The 22,171-nt window shown below is 35.0% G+C and overlaps 1 protein-coding gene across 1 annotated transcript in view; it reads right to left on the bottom strand.

Moving 5' to 3' along the window:
• Vinc (vinculin) overlaps positions 1–22,171 on the bottom strand; it is a 236,040-nt gene that overhangs the window by 72,254 nt on the left and 141,615 nt on the right. The window contains exons 11-15 of the mRNA XM_081764025.1: positions 21,577–21,728; positions 17,383–17,560; positions 15,208–15,405; positions 13,690–13,781; positions 8,189–8,279 (exon numbers count right to left, since the gene is read on the bottom strand). Of these exons, the coding sequence (XP_081620151.1) occupies positions 8,189–8,279; positions 13,690–13,781; positions 15,208–15,405; positions 17,383–17,560; positions 21,577–21,728 (711 nt within the window). The remainder of the gene's footprint in view (positions 1–8,188; positions 8,280–13,689; positions 13,782–15,207; positions 15,406–17,382; positions 17,561–21,576; positions 21,729–22,171) is intronic.

Here is a 22,171-nt window from a genome sequence, read left to right as displayed (position 1 = left end):
TTTTTAGGGTTATCAGTCTCCGAAACCGATTTTCCCCCATTTGCACATGAACTTGATGGTTGAGCGTTGCTCGATCTGTGAAAATGCGCCAACTACACACTCCTACGTTCATCTATACCGTATTCGTACACTGCCTATTAAGACATGTTGCCATTGGTTAGGTTCGTAAGTAGCCAACCTAAGGACTAAACTGTACAAGATTCAATGTAATTGCATCACAAATGAAAAAATTACAACAGCATTTCGGGAACCTTTTGAGTGCTCCTCGTATATCACAGGAAGTAGCTTATTCTTGGAAGTACATTATTAATCCATTGCTTTCTTCCATCGAAATTGAGACTACATTCCACGTCAACAGATAATACAACATTTCCTGAGATAACTAAGATTATTCTTCTATTTGCACAAATTATTCAGCACGCCAACGAGATGAAAAAGTATGTGCACAATTTATGTGGCACTTCGAGCTGTTTCTCTTCCCAACATCAATGTAAGATAAGAAACTCGCAGTATGTCCAAGATATACGATTATTTTATTAAAAATTATCTCCGAAGTTAGTTGAATGCATGTACAACTTCCTTTATGTGAACAAACAAAATGTAAATATATGTACACGAGTCTGTGGCTTTTTTATTTATTTATTTAAGTTATTTTGCATCCGTTCATAGTATGCACTAGATCTCAGGGTTGCCTTCCTGTTGTTGCTACAGGAAAAAACTGCTGTTCGATGCAGCGATATGGAAATGCAGAATCTGTTTTGAACGTACATTAATTACGTATGCACTGGGATGAAAAGTGAAACCGGAAGTTTACTCTTTAGTTTTAGCACTGGTAAGTTTTGACTCTTCACCCACAAGGATAGAATTTGTCTGATAGACGTGCTTTAGCGTATAATATTCAAGTTCCTAAATCAAATTAGGAATTATTTGCTTGCGCTGGAGGAAAACAAACTTTCCGACGTCATCTTGATTCATTACTAAAAGATGTATGTATATTCTATAACTCAATAAACTCACATATATTTGAAAATTACTTAGCTTTCAACACGAGCTCGAGAATGGGTCCAGTTTAGTTACAGAGATAGAAACAAAGCTTCCATGCTGCTGTACAATTGTCATTTTAACACGAAGAAGAAAATCTTCACCGCTATCTTCACTGAACTTAAATCTCTACAGACAATAAATTTTTAAAAAATGAACACGAGTTTTATAATTACTTGTCCTCAAGATGGTGGTGAGTGTTATAAATCATAGGTGGGGGGAGATGGATGCGGACAGAGAAAGAAAGTAGGAACGAAGTAAGGATAGGCTCGAGCCTCTCGACTTCTCCAAGATCCTGCCCCACGCTCCCCCATTTTCTTCCTAACATGAGTTTACAATTCGAACTTAAGGGTCTTCACTACAGCGAAATTAAACTACCGCTAATTTTAGTTTCTGTAATATCTTCAAAACAAATAAAAATATTCGAAAAAGCAAAAACGTAGTGAACTAGACAATACAATTTTGCATGTGATGCATTTACCACAATTCATCTATCTGCTTTTGATATGCCGCTATTAACAGAATCCGCAAAAAATGCAAAATTTATCTGTAGTTGCAAATCGAAAGCAGATAGATGAGATGTGATAACGAAATCACATGCAAAATCATATTATCTAGTTAACTACCTTTCTGCCTTTTGAATATTTTTGTTTATTTCGAAGATATTACAGAAAAACTCTAAAATTAGCGGTAGTTTAATTTCGCTGTAGTGAAGACCCTTAATTGTTTATTATCACAATACTGCGAGTGATGATGATATATAATAATAAGAAACAAGCAAAACGGCTAATACTCACCGCAAAAGCAGCAGTTTTCTTCTACATGTAAGAAGCGCTTTCGGAAGAACTTTCTTCCATCATCAGCTCACTTAAAATTCAAAGAGGATTTAAAAACATGAAGAAGAATGTGGAAGGGTAATATATATATAAATTGGTTAAATGGATTAAGAAATGTAAACCACAAATCTTCTATCAAAAACTAAACACATGCGAATAGGCACTCATTGTCACTGTTCACTGTATTTCTTTTCTTGCTTTCCAGATGGCGAAAATATGTAATAGAAAGATTAGTCCAAATCGTATTTATTTCTCCCCTATCCATATTAATTATGGATTTCTCTATGTTTGTAATATGATTCTTTCATTTTTCGTTAAGTTGCTGTTTTTGCTTTCTCAATTAAACCCAAATCTGCGCTGTTATGGTTATAATCTCCGAGATGCGTTGCCAGGTCAGACCATATGTGGATTATAAATAAGCTGATGATGGAGGAAGGTTCTTCCAAAAGCGCTTCTTACATGTAGAAGAAAACTCGGTTGTTTCTGCGGTGAGTATTAGCCTTTTTGCTTGTTTCTTACTAGCTGTTCATATCTCGAATAAATTGGACGTTAAACAACTAATATCAAACTATTTGAATTGTCCGTTACCCATTACCTCGTAATGTCAAGATAAGACTTCTTATCGAAGTGGCATCTACAGTGCTATTCAGCATAAAACAAGCAAACGATTGGTATAAACTACCAGCGCTGATTAGTCGAACTTCATATCACTAATAATGACTGACAAGTATGTGTCTTCAAACTCATGAGTAAATTCCTTGCTGTCACTTGCATAATAATTCTGTGTATGTCCTTTTACCAAAAAGAGCAAACAAAATGTAAATATATGTACATAAGATATTAGTAACCTTAGTAAATGTTAATATGAAAATTAAATTATAGCTCAGAAGTAAATTATAATAATGATAAAATAATTAAATAGTTAAATAAAGAAATAATTTTTTGCATGGTTTGTTATCTTTTAAGCGATATTTTACAGCAAAACATAACAACAACAAGACAATATTAACAAAAAAGCAAACGTAAACAAAAGCATTAATTACATGTTACTAAGAACAGAACAGAATATTGTAAGTAAAAGAAAAATTCATTACAAAAAGAACGATGAAATTATACTATAAAGAAAGAAATAAGTACAGTTTGAAATAAAAGAAAAAAAATAGCTGCTCACATTTGTTATAAACATCCTGCAGTCATCTTCACAGAATGGTTCTCCGAGTCCTGATGTTGGACTCAACACAAATGCTGAGTAGCCATTTTCCCTCTACGAAATTTCACATAGGTAACGTTTACACAACCAATGAACTTCTACACAAAGGACACGAAAGACGCGAGATAATGGAAGCCATGGGTTTTGAATAATGTCTTCACTGAAGTGTGATCTACTTCAATGCCTTGTTCAAATATAATGTGATGAATCACCATAAACTTAAGTTGCTAATCGCATTCTGGTAAATAATTTTCAGCTGTATTTTTCACATAAATATGGAACGATTTGAAAGTAGTACGTAGTCCACTAGCAACGGGAAGTCCCAAAATTCTACAGGAATTTAGACTTCCAGTCAATGAGTATACTTTAAGGAAAACACAGGGTGATTTTTTAAAACTCACGAATTTCATTTGGGTCTAGAATTTCTAACTGAAGTCCGATTTTCATGCGGTTTGTGGCAAATGACCAAGGAAGGATGGGAAATTTACGGAACTATATTTACTGGTTTAAATTCATCCGAGGTAATATCGACCACGCCTCAAGAAAAACAGCCAATATTCGCCAATGTACCTTACAACTGGAATGAGGTGTGGAGAATTGAGTTTCTTCGTTAGACGGCAACCTCACCAAGGTCGACAAGAAACACGAAATTGGGCCGTTGTATTGGGAATTGTGCTGTAAAGTTGGGGCCATGGATAAACGTCTATTTTTCCTGGAAGAGGAAAGACTTTCCTCAACCCTCTGAGACTTAGTAACCGCAAACTTCACCTGGAAGTCACGAAGGAGTCAATGGTGCCAGATTTCTAAACAGAATGACTGTTTCTCTCTCAAGGTTTCCACTCCAGATCGTCATATGAGGACAGCAAAAGTAAAAACTGATTGTTTAGTTCAACCTAGACACCAACTTGTATTATGTTGGTTTTCGTTAAAGTGACATGTTTGTTTATTGCCCATAAAAGATATATACGAAAAAATATGCTAACAAAGAATCTAATTTTTTAAATGGGTCCTATTTTCTTCCGCATGACATTAAAAAAAAGGGAAAAGTGTGGAAAGAGGGAACGTTGCATCTAAAAGGGAATTTATTCTCAATTCCTGCAAGAGACTTTCTTTGGTACTATAGTTTACAATTTAAGGCAGATATTTTCCTTTTTTCCCTTAAGTTTTATAGCTTTCCGGTTTTTCCAAGCCATAATAAATTAATCATTTTTTTTAATTTTATATATAAAGAAAGAAAAGAAAAGAAAGATAGTATGACATATATCTTCATCCACGAGTGAACAGCAACACATATAAAGAGGTTAACAATTAAAACTTTTTTTTTTCATTGTTTTGAAAATTAAAGAAACGAAAAGAAGGATGTGAGAATCTTAACTAAGAAAGCTTTCTCAAAAAACTTCGTTCCTTATACAACGCTTCGATTTATTGTTTATAACCACCAATGTTGTCATCAGTTGTTAGCTGTTATAGTTCTCTACTTTCCTTCAACATTTTGTTCGATTCCAAGTGATTGTAGGTTGCTGGTCTACGTATTTTCTTGCTGATTGGAAATTCTAATTTGTTTCGGCCGTGTATAAGTATTTCGGTGGTACCAGATGCCGTGGTCCTTCTGCCAGAGAAGGCCCAGTAACAAAAAGAAGGACCGTGTACTTGGACCAGGATCAAAGCCAGTTTCAGGGGGGGGGGGGGCCTGAAGGTGGTCGAAGGAGGCTCAAACCCTGGCTACTTTAGTGAAAAGGACACCATATATCGGAATAGTATAAAATAATTCTAAACAACATTTATTTAATATCACCAGTTTATTGGCTTCAATGATGAGAACCATAGACCCAACCGACATCACTAACCTTAGGATACGTTTTCATGTATGACATTTTTCACTCTATTATATTACATTGATTTCAATACGAAAGTACTGTATTTACAGATATTCTCATAATAGCTTATTTTAAATTTTATTTTAAGTTTCGGTACTAACGGCTTTACCAACCGAGTGCTAATCAAATTAGCAATTTTGCTGACATTTTTCATTAATGTAATATGTTCCTAATTACTTGGGGATATTTCTTTAATAAAACTAAAATTACAATATTATAGAAATTGACCTCATTTCTCCTTCTCAGGAAAGGAATTTTAAAAAATATGAATTCGTTAAAGAATTAACTGCGGTCTGTAATTTTTAATGAAATGTGTATGTACTGAATTTCGCGCCTTCTTAAACGCATCCTCACATTCGGTATTTTCTAAACAAGCAATCGGAAATTTGAATATTAGTACAGACTCCCTCTTTTCCCCTATAGGAGCGAAATTTTCGAAATCGTTGAAACATGTTTTCGGTTAATTTTAATGAAGATTTTACCCCCTTAGCTTTATCTTCCTAACTTCGAGGATTTGTATATATACATTCTTATATATATATATATATATATATATATATATATATATATATATATATATATATAGTATTCTATTCTTAGTAAAAACTATTTTAATCCAATTTCACTCTCCTATACGACATATATTTTAAAAAATCTTTTCTTAGTCCTTGCTTTTTGACAAAGGATTATTTTGTACAAATTCTTATTTCTATCTATAATAATTTTAGTTAGGTATTTATAAGTGAAATCACTTTAATCATTGTAGATAAGTATATCTTTAAAAAAACAACTCATAGAAGTTTCTTGTTTAGTTTTGATATTTTCGTTCTATTAGAATTATGTTGTAGGCACTGGATCATTTAACATTTTTCATATATATATATATATATATATATATATATATATATATATTCTACTACAGTTTTCTCAATGACTTTCTCTAGAATAAGAAAGAACAGATGGTGTCCACACATTTTCAAGAAAAAATGTGACAACCTTGTCGCTCAGCAATGTGGCAACCTTGTGCAGAAAAGACTTTTGTAGTCACTTATGGTTGTGCTTACGAAAGGGGCTGTTTCTTACGAAGGGTATGGGTAAGGGACGTTTATTGGTGTCTGCGATTTAACAGTTCTGTGCTACTGTGTGAGTATGATCAGGAAACAGTGGGAACAGTGTACTATTTGGAACAACACGAATTTATCGTTAAAATTGAAGAACGGAATCTGTTGTTGCTACGCATTTAGAAACAAATTTGTCTCACGTTTTGCTCCAGACAGCAACATAATATGGTCGCTAGTGAATAAATTGGAAGAAATAAGATCGCTTCTGATTGAAACAGGGAAGTATCGGATCCCGTAGGCGGGTGTTGTGGAAGATGTCAGTTATCGACTCCTTAGGTAGCCCAATCAATCTCTCCGTCGTTTGTCGCAAGAAACCGGCTATAGCTATCCAACATGTGATTTATAGGTTATACCAGTAACACTTAATTTGTATTCTGCAATTTCGCTTCAAAAATCCAAAACGCTAAATTCCAACTGTAAGGTACACTGGCGAATATTTGCTGTTTTTGTTGAGGCGTCGCCGATATTACCCCGGATGAATTTAAACCAGTAAGCATAGTCCCATAAATCTCCCATCCCTTTGCCAGAAACCGCATAAAAATCGGACTTCAGTTAAAAATTCTAGACTGAAATGAAATCTGTGAGTTTTAGAAAAATCACCCTGTATTTTATATACTTAGACGCAGCATGAAAAGCTGGACAAGTATTGCAAAGCTTTAAACATAATTTTTACTGAACTTTTTAAAAAATAGTTCGGTTTTATTTAAAGTTATGTATGTCTTTCCTCCTGCTGTCGAGAAATTTGCAACTAGAGACAATAACAATATATCTTTACATTGTTATATTTATTTAATGGCTTCCATTGAGAAAAGATTTATATTAGCACGTATACAAAAATTCCACGAACACGTCGAAAGGACAAGATGTAGCTCATTGACTTAAGAGGTCCCATCACGGTGAAATTAAAATACCGCTAATTTTACAATAATTACAAGATATCTTCAAACAGATAAAAGATAATCGAGATGTGAAACAAGAGCTCGCTAGACAATATTATTTTACATGACATACCGTTATCACGACTCATTTATCTGCTTTCGATTTTCAGCCATTTAGAAAATAGGCATTTATTTTCGCGTTTGTAAATGGCTGCAAACGGAAAGCTACTAGATGACTAATGATAATGGTACCTCATGGAAAATAATATTGTCTACGCACTCTTGTTCCATATTTCGATTACCTTTTATCTATTTGGGGATATGACATAATTACTGTAAAATTAGCTGTATTTTAATTTCGCAGTGATTAGGCCACTTAACTCGATTATCCGCTGGAATCAAGAACGAAGGAGAGGTCAGCGAAGATCGAAGGATTATTTTTGTAATCACGTAAATACCTTTAACCCTGGGTCACATAACCACGGAGAAACTGACGCACGAACTTTATAGTAGACGGAGAGCGTGTTACAACAATGGACTTGACGTTGTAAAGCAACTATATTTAGTTCTTTGGTGCTGCGTAAGCCTCTTACAATTCGAAATTATATTTGCAACCTCAGGACGATTATAATGTTGAGCTAACAATTCATTTTGTCACTTTTAATATTGAATATTAAAAGCAACTGCATTAGTTGAAAATAATTGAAGTCTGCAAATTGGTACTGCTTAAATAGCCATATTCAACAGCTTATTATATATGTAAATATATATATAATGGTGATGAATTTTGTCCTCGTCATTTCACTTTAAAATAGTGATGGCCGCATTCATGCTCCTGTCTAATCCGAAAAGCAAATGGAATACCGGGGAAGGATATTCATGTATCTAGAAAGAAAAAAAAAATGGACAAATATTCCGAGAACTAGACTTGCGGGAATGAACACTGTCTCAATTACAGCATAAGTAAGTCGGATTGTGACAAACAGCGAACCCTCTTGCGAGTGGTCATGTTTGAATATAATTAGAAACACATCTGCCCAGTACTGCTTCTAAAACAACTAAAATCAATTAAAATGCGCTTAGGCTTTTCAAACTTGTAAAATATTTATTAATCTTCGCTTTCAACCAGCAAATTCACTAACCTATATTTAAAATCAACCTTTGTTCTTAATTAATGAATAATAGATTACATAACTAAACAAAAATCTACAAAAAAAATCCTTACCGTTGATGTGAAGGTCACTCATATCTGGAGGAGGCGGGATTTCCGGAGCAACAGTCACAGCATGGCGAACCTGACTCACAGCACTCAGTAACTGAAACAAAACAAAACGATACCATTTTGAAAGATACAGAAATAGCTATACATCTCTGATCGTTGTTATTTTAGAATAACTTCATAGACCTTTTCACAATTCAACAAGAATTTTAGGAATGATAAAAAAAAATGTATCAAAAGATTGCGATCTTAGCCAATAATTAGTTTTTGAATCAGTGGCCACACAATTTTTGAACGGCCCCTAAATCGAGTTTTCGTATTTTCTACGGAATAAGCACTTCACTGAGTTAAGTGATAGTTTGGGTTTGGCTACACTATATGCAGTTTTCCAGATATAAGGCGTACAAGGAAACTTTTGATTGAAATATATTGGACCTTTGATCCAATAACTTCATACAAGAGTTGGTTCTCAATATATTTGGTACTTGGAAATGTATCGATGTGAATGGACGAGTAAAGGAAAGGATTAGATGTTTTTTGTCGCGCTGGCATAAGCACGGCTAAAATTACCACTTCCAAGCGTTTTACCTAAGACTGCAGTTTAGGAAAACTTAACACATGCCTCGAGCAACGTTGTCACAACCAGCTTGACACACCCGTAATGATATCCTGTGGAATTCTTCTATGATAACTTCCCGTTGCGTATGTGATGTTGATACACTTTGTCGTTTGAAACACCCCGTAAGAAAAAACCAAATGGTCTCAAATCAAGAGATCCAACTGACCACCCCAAAGACTCACGTCGAGCGATCCGGCGGTTCGGGAATGTTTCGATCAGACATTCTCGCAGTGGTATGATGTTGCTCCATCTTCTAAGTCCAGTGACCATTATCGACATTCTCAGGCTACACAGTGTTGTCATATCGAAACTTTTTGTCCAGAATTACAAATACTACACTCAAACATGATATACGTAACTATGAGCCACCCTGTAATACTGTTCATTTTATTTTCTTCTCAGAATTATGTGTAAACTGAATGAAGAGTTACGAGCATCTAAACGGTTTTGATAATTAAATATAATTCTTCTAATTTTACGTGAAATAAATAGTAACCACCACATGTACTTAATATCAAGATTCAAAATTAGTTCAAACATTTAATAAGCAAACGATTTCCATAAGAAAATAATTGAATGAAAAGGAACAAAATTGATTGTGTAAAATTTGTATTCTATAAAACAATACGAAAACGTAATTGAAAACTAGAAATAGATATTTATATTGCATACCAGAAAACCATGTATTGAGAAAATGTAATATAAATTCACCTGCAGTTCATCAGGACAGCAAGAAAAACAACTAACGAATGTAATTCTTTTTAAAGGACCAAACAACGTAACTTTTCGCCAGTGTTTTACAATTACTTTTAAGTTTCTTCCTACCTGAAAAAGGTATTTGCAATAAGCCTGATCGGAAATGTTTTGATCTGTTGCGACACAACACAAGCACCACTCGGTCGAAACAATGTAAAAGTTTTTTCAGGCCAGCTATCTTAAGTCACGTTTCCCTGGGTTTTCCTCATTCACACCAGACAAATGCCGGGATGATACCTAACTCAGGATGGCTTGTCTGAGAAAACTTTTACACTTTTTCGATCCAGTGTCTCCACCGGGAATTGAACCCAGGGCCAGTAGTTACTTAAAAAAAAATCATCTATACACATCACAGAATACCGACTTAAGATACTATAATCAACGAAAAGGCACCATATTTACAAGCTTGCACTACTACTTCAATCCTACGCGTACTTTCTGATAAAGTCTTTCCCTGCTGAACAGTAAAATTTACGTTATTACGCTTTTTATATACGCACTTGAGAAAGTCTGTGGCCTGGAGAAAATTACTCCTTACACCGAAACCAACAAAAGAAAATCTAATAAACCCAGCCGAGGGAAAGAGTTTCTTTCTATATGCCACCTAAGGCACGAAAAAATCAATTTTTGTAGTGCCCTTGCATAGAACATAAAATCCTTTAACTGTTCAAATGATAATAAACAATTGTAAATTTTAAATAAAGATGAATGACTCTTGAGGAAGCGAATCACACGGTGCTGTTATTTGGATTGTCATAGCAAATCAAAGGTCCGGGTTTGATTCGCAGAGATTAGATTGTTTTCAAAAGGTGTTTACCCAGTTTTTCTGCATCCCTAGTGAATGTGGAATAATACATTGGACGAACAAGACACGCAATTAAGACTAAATGTGAGGAGCATCGAAATGAAATATCCGCTTTAAAGTCCTGGGAAATTCGCCCGAGCAACATAATACAGACGGAATAAGGTCATATGTATAAGTCTTAAACTCTGTGCACGTCCAGCAAACAGGCTGGGGCTCCCAGACAATCAAAAAATAGTGCGTTGTTGAACAGGATCGTTTGAAAATGCACTATAGAACACCCTACGTTGAGAGTCATTTTTCTTTACGAATTGAAATTGGTATATTCTGTTCAGCATGCCACGAAAAACATTTGTACCAGAAATGGCGAATGAACGCACCATTCACGGAAGCTTGTTCAATGAGCAGAAAGAAAGAAAAAGAAGCAAACTTCTGTTCCTTCCCTTTACAGTTTTTTTTTTTTTTTTTTTTTATATATATATATGGAAAGGAAAGAAGGAAGCTAGTCGTTTTTCTTTCTTCTTCCAGAGGAAACGGGAGAACAAAGAAAGAACGAGCTGAGTAACTGTTTTCTTCTCTTAGAATTCTGTTCTTCTTCTTCTTCTTCTTCGTTCTTCTTCATACTCTCCCTCTCTCCTTCTTTCTTCTCTCACAAAAAATAAAACTTCTTTTTCTTGGGGGGAGAAGACCCTTACGAAAGAGAGAACTGAGATAGAAGAACTCTGGAAGAAGAGAAAAATAATCATGGAAAGAAAAAATGATTCTTTACTTTTTTTTTTCCTGTTCGGAAAAAGAAAATAAAGTTTAAATTTACAGGGACCCGACTAACCCGACCCGACCCGACCCGTGACTCTCTCTCTCTCTCTCTCTCTCTCTGAAAAAAAAAGAAAAATTTTTCTTTTTCTCTTTCTTCCTCTTATTTAGGAAGAAGGGAGAAGAGTGGAATCAAGAATAAAAAGAGAGCCTCCCACTTCCTTCATTTTTTTTTCCAGAAGGATCAGGGAGGAATACAAACAAATAGAATAAAAAAAGGAGAAGAAAGGAGACCGCTTCCTTTCTCTCTTTCCTGGATAGCTGTTTTTCTTCCTCTTTCTCTCATTTTCCAATTTCATTCCGTTCACACAGCATTGCAAAATGAACCCCATGGGAACTGATCAATATCATGTTTGAATGAGCTCCTCAGAGCCCTGCAGAAGTAGATCCTCGGAAAAGCACCCGTTAGGCACTCTTACTCGGCGGCTCCGTGTAATCGTTAAGGTAAAAAAGTTGGACTCGCGGGAAGCACACGAGTTTGCACCGCCCAACAAGAATCGCCATGCGTGAGTGTAAGAAATAACTGGGAAAGTTTCCTACATCGCATTGTCACTTCTGATGAAAAATGGATCTGCTACAATAATCGTAAATGGATCTCAAAGTCCTGCTCTGGTGATTTGTTGGTTATGTTACTGACATGATGATCTATGGTGGTACATCATCTATTTCTCCGTCGATGCAAAATGAACACTGCGGAATACAATGCTGAATGTCATGAAATTCAGCACAACTTTGCCTACAAGCACCCAGAAATGTTCGAAAGAGATGGTCTTCTTCTGTTGCACGACAATGCACACGTAAATGTACGAGGGTGATCCAAATGAAAACCTTAAAAGTGCTATAAAATGCCGAAAATTTGTATGATGGAATTGGTATTAGGCAGTAATATTCCTTGTGGTTCACAAAATGACCGACGGGTGATCTATAGCACAGGAGACGGCAACAGCATTAGTACGAAGATGGCTGCGCCACTAGCAACATGCACCAAGTTAGAGCATCGATCTGTGATACGTTTTTTGAGTAGTGAAGGTGTCAAACTTATTGAAATTCATCGTAGGATGACAGCACAGTACGGTGATTAGTGCTTGTTCCTACAGCAAATGTACGAGTGGTGTAGAAAGAGCATAACTTTGGAGGATGCTCCATGACCGGGGCAGGCTCACCACGTAGTGACCGACGAAAACAGTGTTTCAGTGAAAGAGCTTCTGGTGTATTACTCTGAAACAAATAGACACAATTTTGAACACTAGTGTTGGTTCAGCGCACAATATTGTCTATAACGTACCTCACTTCAATAAAATGTCTGCAAGATGGGTGCCAAGTTACTTGACAGCTAAGCTCAAAAACCTCCACGTCGATGCCTGTGAAGAACTGTTACGTCGACTCCACGTCGAATGTGATTCATTTTTGTAAACAATCGTTGCATGTGATGACACCTGGGTTCACTACCAGCAACCAGAAACAAAAAGATCAAGCAAGGAATGGCGCCGTAACTCACCACCGAAACCCAAAGAATTCCGCACTCAACCATCAACGGAAAAAGTCATGCTCACTCTCTTATCGGATGCAAAGGGAGTCATTTTGGAACATTACACGCAGAGGAGGCAACAGTAACCAGTACTTCTTATCCATGTCTGCTTACAAACCAACTTCGCCCGGCAATTCGGAGTAAACGACGAGGACTTCTGATTTCAAATGCATTGTTACAGCATGACAACGCTCGACCGCATACTGTCCGTTTAACAGTTGAGATTAGCCGGGATTTGAAATCTGAATGTCTCCCACATCCACCTTATTTACCAAACTTCGCACTTAGTGATTCATATGTTTGGACCGCTCACAGAAGCATTTCAGAAATTATGAAGAGATGAAAATCGCGGTACACGAGTGGCTACAGTCACGACAAAAAGGTTTTCTAAACGTGGTATCCATACAATTGAACCTGACAGTCAGGGAGACTACGCTGAAAAATTATGGGTATATTTTTTCTTAACTGTTATAATATTTACAACATTTTTAAGGTTTTCATTTGAATCACCCTTCGTATCTCAAAGGACGTTGCACACTCTCCATGTGTTGCAGTGTAAGACTTGTCTTCATTCACCGTATTCTCGTCCCCTCTCTCCCACCAACTACCATCTCTTCAGCCATTTCGAGCCTTTCTTGTGAAGAAAGACTCCCTGATGATTGAGCGGTGCAACAGGCGGTTAAGTTCTTCGCATAGTAGACTTCGCTACAGAAACACTTATTTCGCTACAGAATCCAATAGCTGACTTAAGAATGGATAAGTGTGTGGCTGCAGACAGCGATTATTTTCATTAATCAGCTGTTGTGGTTTTCATTTTTTTAGCCTTTACAAATTAAGCACTTAGGGCGGCCATTTTATTCACACCAACCGAATAGTAAGGTAAGTGAACTATCAAGTCTTCTTAATTATTGAAATCATTGAAATCAGTAAAATCAGTCTAACTTAACTCTCTATAGTTTTATATACACATTTGACACAGTAATACTTACAGCTCTATTGGATTCCCTCCATCTGGAAGCTGCGATTGGATCTTGGATGTTCATGGCAACTACTTTAGCGTCCTGTACCATTGGAGTCACACCTTTGAACAAAATTAAACACATTATAAGAAAAGAATTGAATATTTTGGAACGTTCGTGGTAACAGAAATGCAAAGTAATCTATGCATTTAAGATAGCTAGACCTGTATATGTACTATGGAAATTATTGATAAGTTACTAATATTGCTAAGACGTGCAACCTCCTCTGTAGATGAATTTTTATTGGCAAATTTTCATCCACTAAGGAAAGCATGTATGAAAGATTCTTGCCAGACATGAAATTGTTAGATAAGAAAATTATACAAATTACTAGGTAATAAAATGTTAAAAAATGTATTGTAACACATTACAATTAACACAATTACCACAACATTTTACAAAGTTAATTTACTATTCTAATAAAAATTAAATGTCATGCATTTTGCATCGTTTCTTGCGTCTCACCTACAACAAGTCTAGACTTTATTCCGCTGGTACCCAAATATTTTTTACGCTGCTCTAACATAGTGTACCTTTATCACTTTATTTAAACAGTTGACTTTTGTGATAAATAATTCTAGAAACGAATTAAACTGCTTTCTACTAAAAACTACTGAAACTACAGATGTATCTAAAAAAATTACAACCAGGCTACAATTTGCTCATTCAAATGTTAATGGTAAATCTTATTATAAGTGCCAGGGGCAATTTCTTCTTTGCCATAATAATTTCTATCAAATGAGTAGTTTCTATTATTTACATCTCGGGGCTTCACAGGGAGACAATTGTTCCTCTGACTTAAGAGAGTGTATACATTTTAATCAATAGAAAAATATAATACAAATAAAAAAAAAGCTGTACTTATATCGGAGGGTCTTGTGCTCCTTCATTCCTGCTCCCCCCCCCCTTCCCCACAAAAAAGAAAGAGAAAATCTGAGATAACACTGGTGTTACAGCTAAATGTTATCTGTTTAGTATTTTGTATTGCATTGTTCTTTGACACTTTTATTAAAATCCTGTTGGGTTATTTTCTAAAAAGATTTGTGAAAAATGTGCTGATAAAAACTTATCTACCAAACTTGATATCAAGGATAAGGTTGACAACTTATTTATGGCATTAACTCTCTGTTAATGAGAAATATGAACTAGTATGCCGCTTCCGGGAGCAATATTTTGAGTTCGTGCTTCTGCATTTTTTTCATATAAAATACGTCTGAGCACGAAATGTCGCAAAAAATTCGAACGCCTCGTATGGGCGTCTTAGTTAATCACTCCCATCTCTCTCTCTTGTACCACTTATGTAACCTGATCCAATTGGCTCAAAAGATCCAATATATCTGAATCAAACTTTTCTTGTAGGATTTGTATCTGGAGAACTTATACAGTGTAGCCAAACCCAAACTATCACTTAACTCAGTATGATATGCTTATTCCGTAGAAAATACGAAAACTCGATTTAGGGGTCGTTCAAAAATAAAATATACTTACTGGCTTGCACAGCATCAGATGCCTGGTTGACTCGAGCAATGAACTGTGGATCTTCCGAGTTGTCAGACTCTTGTTTCGCCACCATCAACACTCGATTCGCCAAGCGTGCGATGCTCGAAGTGTTGTCCACCATTTTCTGAGAGTGATGGTTGCGAATCGCCTCTTCACACAGAATTGTATGCTTCTGGATTTGGTCCTCTGAAAATACAAAAGAAAAAACTCCTTCCGTTACTTTGCAACTAGTAAGTACTAACACTAAAGTATTTCATACGCCATGCAGAAACAGAACTAGCCAGTGGATTCAATGCGGTAACCATGCCCTTCCACTATTATATGTAAACAAAAACTAGTTACAACGCCCACTTTAACAATATGTTAAGTCAAAATGAATTCAAATTAGTTGTGTTTTATTTACAATTTTTGTTGTTATCAATTTCGGCCATTCATTTCTCTGCCACCTCGCTTACTCGCATACTTTGTAGTCAGTACTGAAGAGTGAACAGAGGACCAAATAAGTAACAAAAAATTAAGATTGAGAGTGAATAGATTTTGTGAAGTTAGGGAAGATTTTTAACCCACGGTAAGCAGCGATTGATGGTCACAAAGTGATGTGACGCTGTGACTGAAATTAAACAAAAAGTTCACTCTTGTAACTCACGCATCAACTTATTACAGTAAGGGGCCGCGGTGACTCAGTGGTAAAGCGTTCATCTCTGGTGCATGGGGTCCCGGGTTCAAACCCTGCTCCCGCTAAGTGAACTTTGTGGTGGACAAACACCGTGTGCGTGGTCTTCCTCGGGGCTCTCCCGTTTCCTCCCACTTTCTTCATTCCATCATTTGATTCATTTCTCATCATCACCGTCTTTTTTAGTCTAGCCGACATAATCGTGGGACATATAACTTAAAGATTTTATTTCACTTTCTTATTACAGTAAATATTTATGTGGATATGCGTTATAACTTCTCGCTACCATTTCAAAAGTATTATTGCAACACTATATAATCTCCTTCAATTATTATTATTATTATTATTATTATTATTATTATTATTATTATTATTATTATTATTATTATTATTATTAACAACAAAGGAAAGGGAAGTCGACAAGGCCTGTATGTTACGGGTACTATCCTCACATTCACTTGGTGAAACTGAAGCAATGATTATTTTTTAAAAAAAAATGCAGGGTGAGCTGCTTTGGACGACTTTCTCATTGCGATGCATGAACGCTATTAAGTCATCAATAGCAGAGGTGAGCACAGAAGACTAAAGTAATGTTTGTTTCTTTTCGCATCGAATTTCTCTTTATTTCTTTTAACACAAGAAATAATGGAACGAAGGTTTCGGTATTTTTCTAACGATTTTAGTATATACAAGTAGGAGAGAAGCTAGGGTTCGATAGATTATATGAATTACATTTTCCCTCCTTGGGTTAAGAGGCTTTATTTCACAAACAATGAAGCAAGCAGAATCCGAAAGAATTTTTCACGCGAAACTGAACTTCAATGTATTAAATATAATTCATAGTGGGCTCTCTCTTGCTGTTGGGAAGAAAACAGAATTAAAATTATAAAATAAATATTTAAAGAAACTTTAATATTTCTCAAGAAACAAAACTTTTCCAAATATAAATTCGAAATAATTCAAGTTTGTTTTGTTATTCTGTAATAAATGGCAGAACAGTTTTCAGAATTTGGAATAAACAAGATTTATCGAAGTACATATTTCTCTTCCAATATGTCAAAAATCATTACAGATTAATTCAGCTGAAATACGTAATTTGTACTTTTCCTTATTGTTATTCTTAAAATGCAGAAAATTCATTGAAATAAAATTGTACAGAAAACCGGAATGCATCAGATATGAAACTCTTTCCTAGCTGAAAATACTTATGTACCACGTACAATTAAACTAATAAACAAATCATTTGTATATTTCTACAAAACATTATAATACAATGAATTAAATCGTAATTTATATATTTAATAAACGATCTATTTAAAAAAAAAAAAACTTAGGAAAGGGATAAATCCCAGAGACAATGCTGTGTACTACGAAATTTGTGTCGCAGGGTCGAATAGAAACTTTCTCAGTCACAAATGAGTAGTCTACTATTGAGCCTACGTGCTTGCAAGAATATTGAATATATTGTCAAATAAGAGGCTGAGACGTACCAGATATTTTAATGAAGTCCGCAGAGTCCGTGGCATCATCACAGAGCGCCCTCACTTTCTGAATGCTTTCTGCGTACTGACAGCGAAGGTTCTCGAAATGTTCGTCGGCTGCTTTGTTCTCAGGATATGCCATCCGTATGCGGCCTGCATTCACCAGTTGAGGGGTTAGGCTCTCCACCTGGAACATACGCAATAACTATATAGTTGAAGGCCATAACAAACAAAATGTCATGTACTTTGTATCGTAAGGTTAAGTCTATTAATAACATTATAATCCTAAACTAACATTCGGTACATAAGTGTCTACCTCTTCTTCCTCGTAATTATATAACCAATGGACCATATCAGTTCACCTCTCTTTATCTCAGATATAATAAAATTCCTGTGCGTCAGCGAAAATTGTTCAATTTGGCCAATTCCTTCCAAAATTACTGATAACAGAACACGTACAGAAAAGGTAATATTCAGCTAGTAATGTTCCTCGTCAATTATTTTCACCAATATTTCAAATAACACACTTGGTCATTCACATTCAGAAGTGCACAGTGGTTAGAAGTCCTTTTCAGAACATGATCTTCACTTGTTTTTTCTACATATTGCGTAAAATTTTATCGGTACTTCTGTCTCTTACCTTTTCCAATTGTTACAGATTGCTATTTTACTATATAACATAATAGGTACATAACCCTAATTTAAGTGCTAACTAAATTTGCTAATAACCTGCTTCATTGGTGTTCAAGGATTTCTTTCCGATACATTCTTCTTAATCAAAACGTTGTCATAAACACCCTGCACACAACTTAAATCTTTGTATAAACAATGTACCTAGGTCATTTTTTCCCCTCACTCTTTTGTACTTATATGTAAATCTCGCTGTCAACATTATAGCCAGATGAAGCTATTTGCCTATTTTTCTGAAACCATATGTACACCACAAATTTTTATTTCAGGTAACTCAGAGAGTATCATATATATCCAACCAATAAATATCTAATCAAGATTCTTAACTAATTTTTTTGTTTTGTTTTATTGATGTGTAACAATACCGTCTCAATTCCTATCAATATTTCCTTTATTGATGTTCAGCTTTGGACTTTCAGTTCTTATATGACCCAAATACTTTTTTTTTCTTTCCATACTTAAGGTAACTCGGCATAAAAATTTAAAATTCTATACCAAGTGTTGGTAATTTGTAGATGCTTTGATAAACCTGACAGCTTATTTGTTCTCTTGGGACTCCCTTATGTGTTCTTTCAGGCCTAATGCTGATATTTCATTTTGTCATTCCTATATTTCGAGTGTTATTCAAAATACTGGAGAAAAGTAGATGAGGAACATTACTGTGAGTTTGAGATATCACAATGAATTCCATCCCCTCAGCAGAAGATTACAAAACAGTAATCACCAAACTTCTGAAGCTTCTGAGCTACCGAACCGTACTGTTTTTAAATCTTACAGTGAACTACCAAACAAAAGAACTATCAACTTATTAAAAAAAAAAAGTTACATTTCTTTATTCCCTGTAAACTTACATTTCTAATAAATATGAAATCAATTTTAAACTGTATATAACAAAAAGAAACTGAAATTGAATTGTACATAAGAAAGAAATTGAAATGTAGCTAGAAACAAATTACAAATGTAATAACAGATTTTTTCTATCAGAGTTATTAACTTTAATGAGAAGGATAGAACTTTTGTCATCAACAAGTTCTTTTGGAAGTCGAATCTCCTAGATTTAGCGACTTTTACCCTAAATTGGCAACACTGATCAAAGTTAGCCAACCGGAGCATTAACGTGATTTACCGAAAATGTCCTTACGAGCTACTAGTAGCTCGCGATCGACGGTTTGACTATCACTGTTATTAAAGATACTTCTATTAGCCACTGTAGGATATTTCACAAATAACGATTTATCTTGACTAAAGGAGAACCTAAAGGGATGTCGTATTACTAAGTCCATAGCTATTTAAGTCCATAACTATTAGACAAAAGAAAAAAATATATACACATTTCAGACGAATGGTCGATAATCAATTTTATTGTCTGGTAACACTGATTTCTTAAATCATCACTATTAAAAAATTATAGAAGAATCTTACTGAAATCGAATTCAGTTTCCAACAAACAAAATACTGTAAGTTGTTTTTTTCTCATATTTTACTTAGCTGAAATGCACCGCAGAAATGTCCCAACAAGAAATGCAGTTTCTATTTATAAGAAGAGTGGAGGAGACTTTATACGAATATGTTTCAAAGAATGAAAATATGCCGTAAACTGAAATAAAAGAACAAAAAGACAACATCTCCAGATTTTTTTTTAACAGTGACAGTATAAACAATAGTGTATTGTCAAACTACCTGAAATCTCATATTATCAGATCATTACTTTGAAACATCTATTTTGATTTTTAAATAAGGCTATGCATAAAACCATACCAAATTTTACACTCAAAATTATTAACATTGTACGTATTCCTATGGCGATCAAATTTCCTCAAATGATAAATATTTCGAGCTAATCCCTCAACAGTCCGTTATCAGAATTGTAAAACAGGCTTATATCATTCTATGGAATACGTTATTTGCATGTTTGATGCTGTAAGTTTAGTAGCTATAAATGCTGCAATTACTTTAAACTGATAAATAGCTAAGCAACCACTGGAATGACAGCCCTTATGAGCTTGAGCCGTTCCAATGCCATCTGTTAGCGACCGACTTAACTACGTCCAGTCTAGCAACGTGGTCAGCGCATTGTGTCGCCCTATCTCTAATATGTATATCAGGAGCTTTCTAGACCTAGCGTCTTTTACTCACGTCACTGTCCAATTTGCCTCACGACGATCGAAAATTGGGAAGAACTGGCCGGGAATCAAACCCGTGACCACGCGGATATGACTCACACGCTCTAAACACTAGACTATGGTACCACCGTAAACTGATAAATATTAAGAGATAATTACAATAACGAATAATAATAATAATAATTACAATAACGAATAATAATAATAATAATAATAATAATAATAATAATAATAATAATAATAATAATAATAATAATAATAATAATAATAATAATAAAAACGAAATATGAATTTCCCTGTCCTTACACTCCATTAAGTTTAATACCAAATTTTACTTCGATTTCTCTCACGTCTTTACAATTCTAGTTCTCTGTGATTTTGAAATACTACAATTATACCTGATTTATTTGGAGTTATAGCTTCTTTTCAAATAACTGCAATTAAAGGTGAAAAAACAAAAGTATTTCTCGAATATATACCGTATTTTACGGACTATAAGACGCACTTTTTTCTTCGAAAAATTGCCTCCAAAATTGAGGTGCATCTTATACTTGAAATTAATATAAAAATGTCCAATGCCGTAGGAAATCTATCTCTATCTAGCAACATTGGATTCAACTGGCAGCAGCAGTGCACCGATGACTGTCTCCCTCCCTCCCCGCCATCACAAACCAGAGCCAGAGACTAGAATATACAGATTGTAAACTCTGCGAAAAACTGGAAAAATGTTACGGTACAAAACAAAACAAAACAAAACCCAAAAAAAAAAGTGCGTCTTACAGTCTGTAAAATACGACAGTTAATTCTTTCTAATTAATTACGCTGAAATACTTCAATTTAGTACTTCGAAATGCTAATTCGTGGATAATCCGTCCATTTTCAATCTTTAGATTCTTTCCTGAATCTTATTCACAAACTGTATAAACAGAATTGAGCGAGAAACAGGAAGAAAAGATAGAAACAAAAGAAAGAAGAGGAATGGACTCACCGAGAAAGAGCAAAGAAGAAACACTGTCCTGTATACAGTTCACTCATCAAATGGAAACGGAAAGGTCAAGCTGTGCCTGTGTTTGACATATTTCTTAATCAGTGTCCACTATTTATTATTTACAACTTTTATCTCTCTTAATCTTAACTGTTTTAAAAGAATACATGAATTTTCGAAATCATCCTTCAGATTTCATTTTTGATTTCAACTTAAATTGTAGAGTACCTAATAATATGTTGTGTTTCTTTAAGTACTTCCAAAGAATTACTTAGGAATTAAAATTTGAAGTAAATGACATGGTTGTAAAATTTCAGAGCATGTCTGAATATATACGAATTTCCATACACTCGAGAGCCATAGATCGATAAGACCTAACTGAGTGCTGTTTAACTGTGCAGTTACCTGGTTGGCAGACTGCAAAAGGGATTCAGCTAACTTTTTGTTTCCGCTGCTCCCGCCTGCTGCAACCATCCGCGCAGTCTTCGCAGCACGCGATGAGAAATGCTGCAGATGTTGTGCTTTGTCAGCAAAATTCTGGTCACGTCCTGGAGTACCTGTCAAATATAAAACAATTGTAACAAATAAATATTCATAATTGTCCAAATTTATTTCTAACTGTCTAGCCCCGCACAGCCAAATAAATAACTGTCAGCAAGAAATTCCATTTAAGCTAAACGTAAAACTAAACTTCACATAAGGGTTTATCAAGACAACAGTCGGGCATTTCAAGTTGCAGAATGTAAGTCAGTCACTCCCGTTATTCATAGTTTTCTTCAGCAGAATCCATTACTTCTTTCATTCAAGTAGCTCCCTCATAAGCACACAGGCACACATTGCGAAATGCTTTGTTTGAAGAACTGACCAAGGAAAATTATTTTAAAGTAGGTTAAAATTATTTTAAAGTAGGTCAAAAAGGAGGTTAAAATTTTGGTTAAATAAGTGTCATAGAAGCAAATATCACAGCAATCTACGGGGTCTACAACTTCTACATCCACTA

Source organism: Thermobia domestica, chromosome 7 (genome assembly GCF_964235325.1).
Source record: "Thermobia domestica chromosome 7, izTheDome1.hap1.1, whole genome shotgun sequence".
In the NCBI taxonomy this organism is placed as follows: domain Eukaryota; kingdom Metazoa; phylum Arthropoda; class Insecta; order Zygentoma; family Lepismatidae; genus Thermobia; species Thermobia domestica.
The sequence above is the reverse complement of the archived record's forward strand: the minus strand, read 5'-3'. Positions and strand labels throughout refer to the sequence as shown.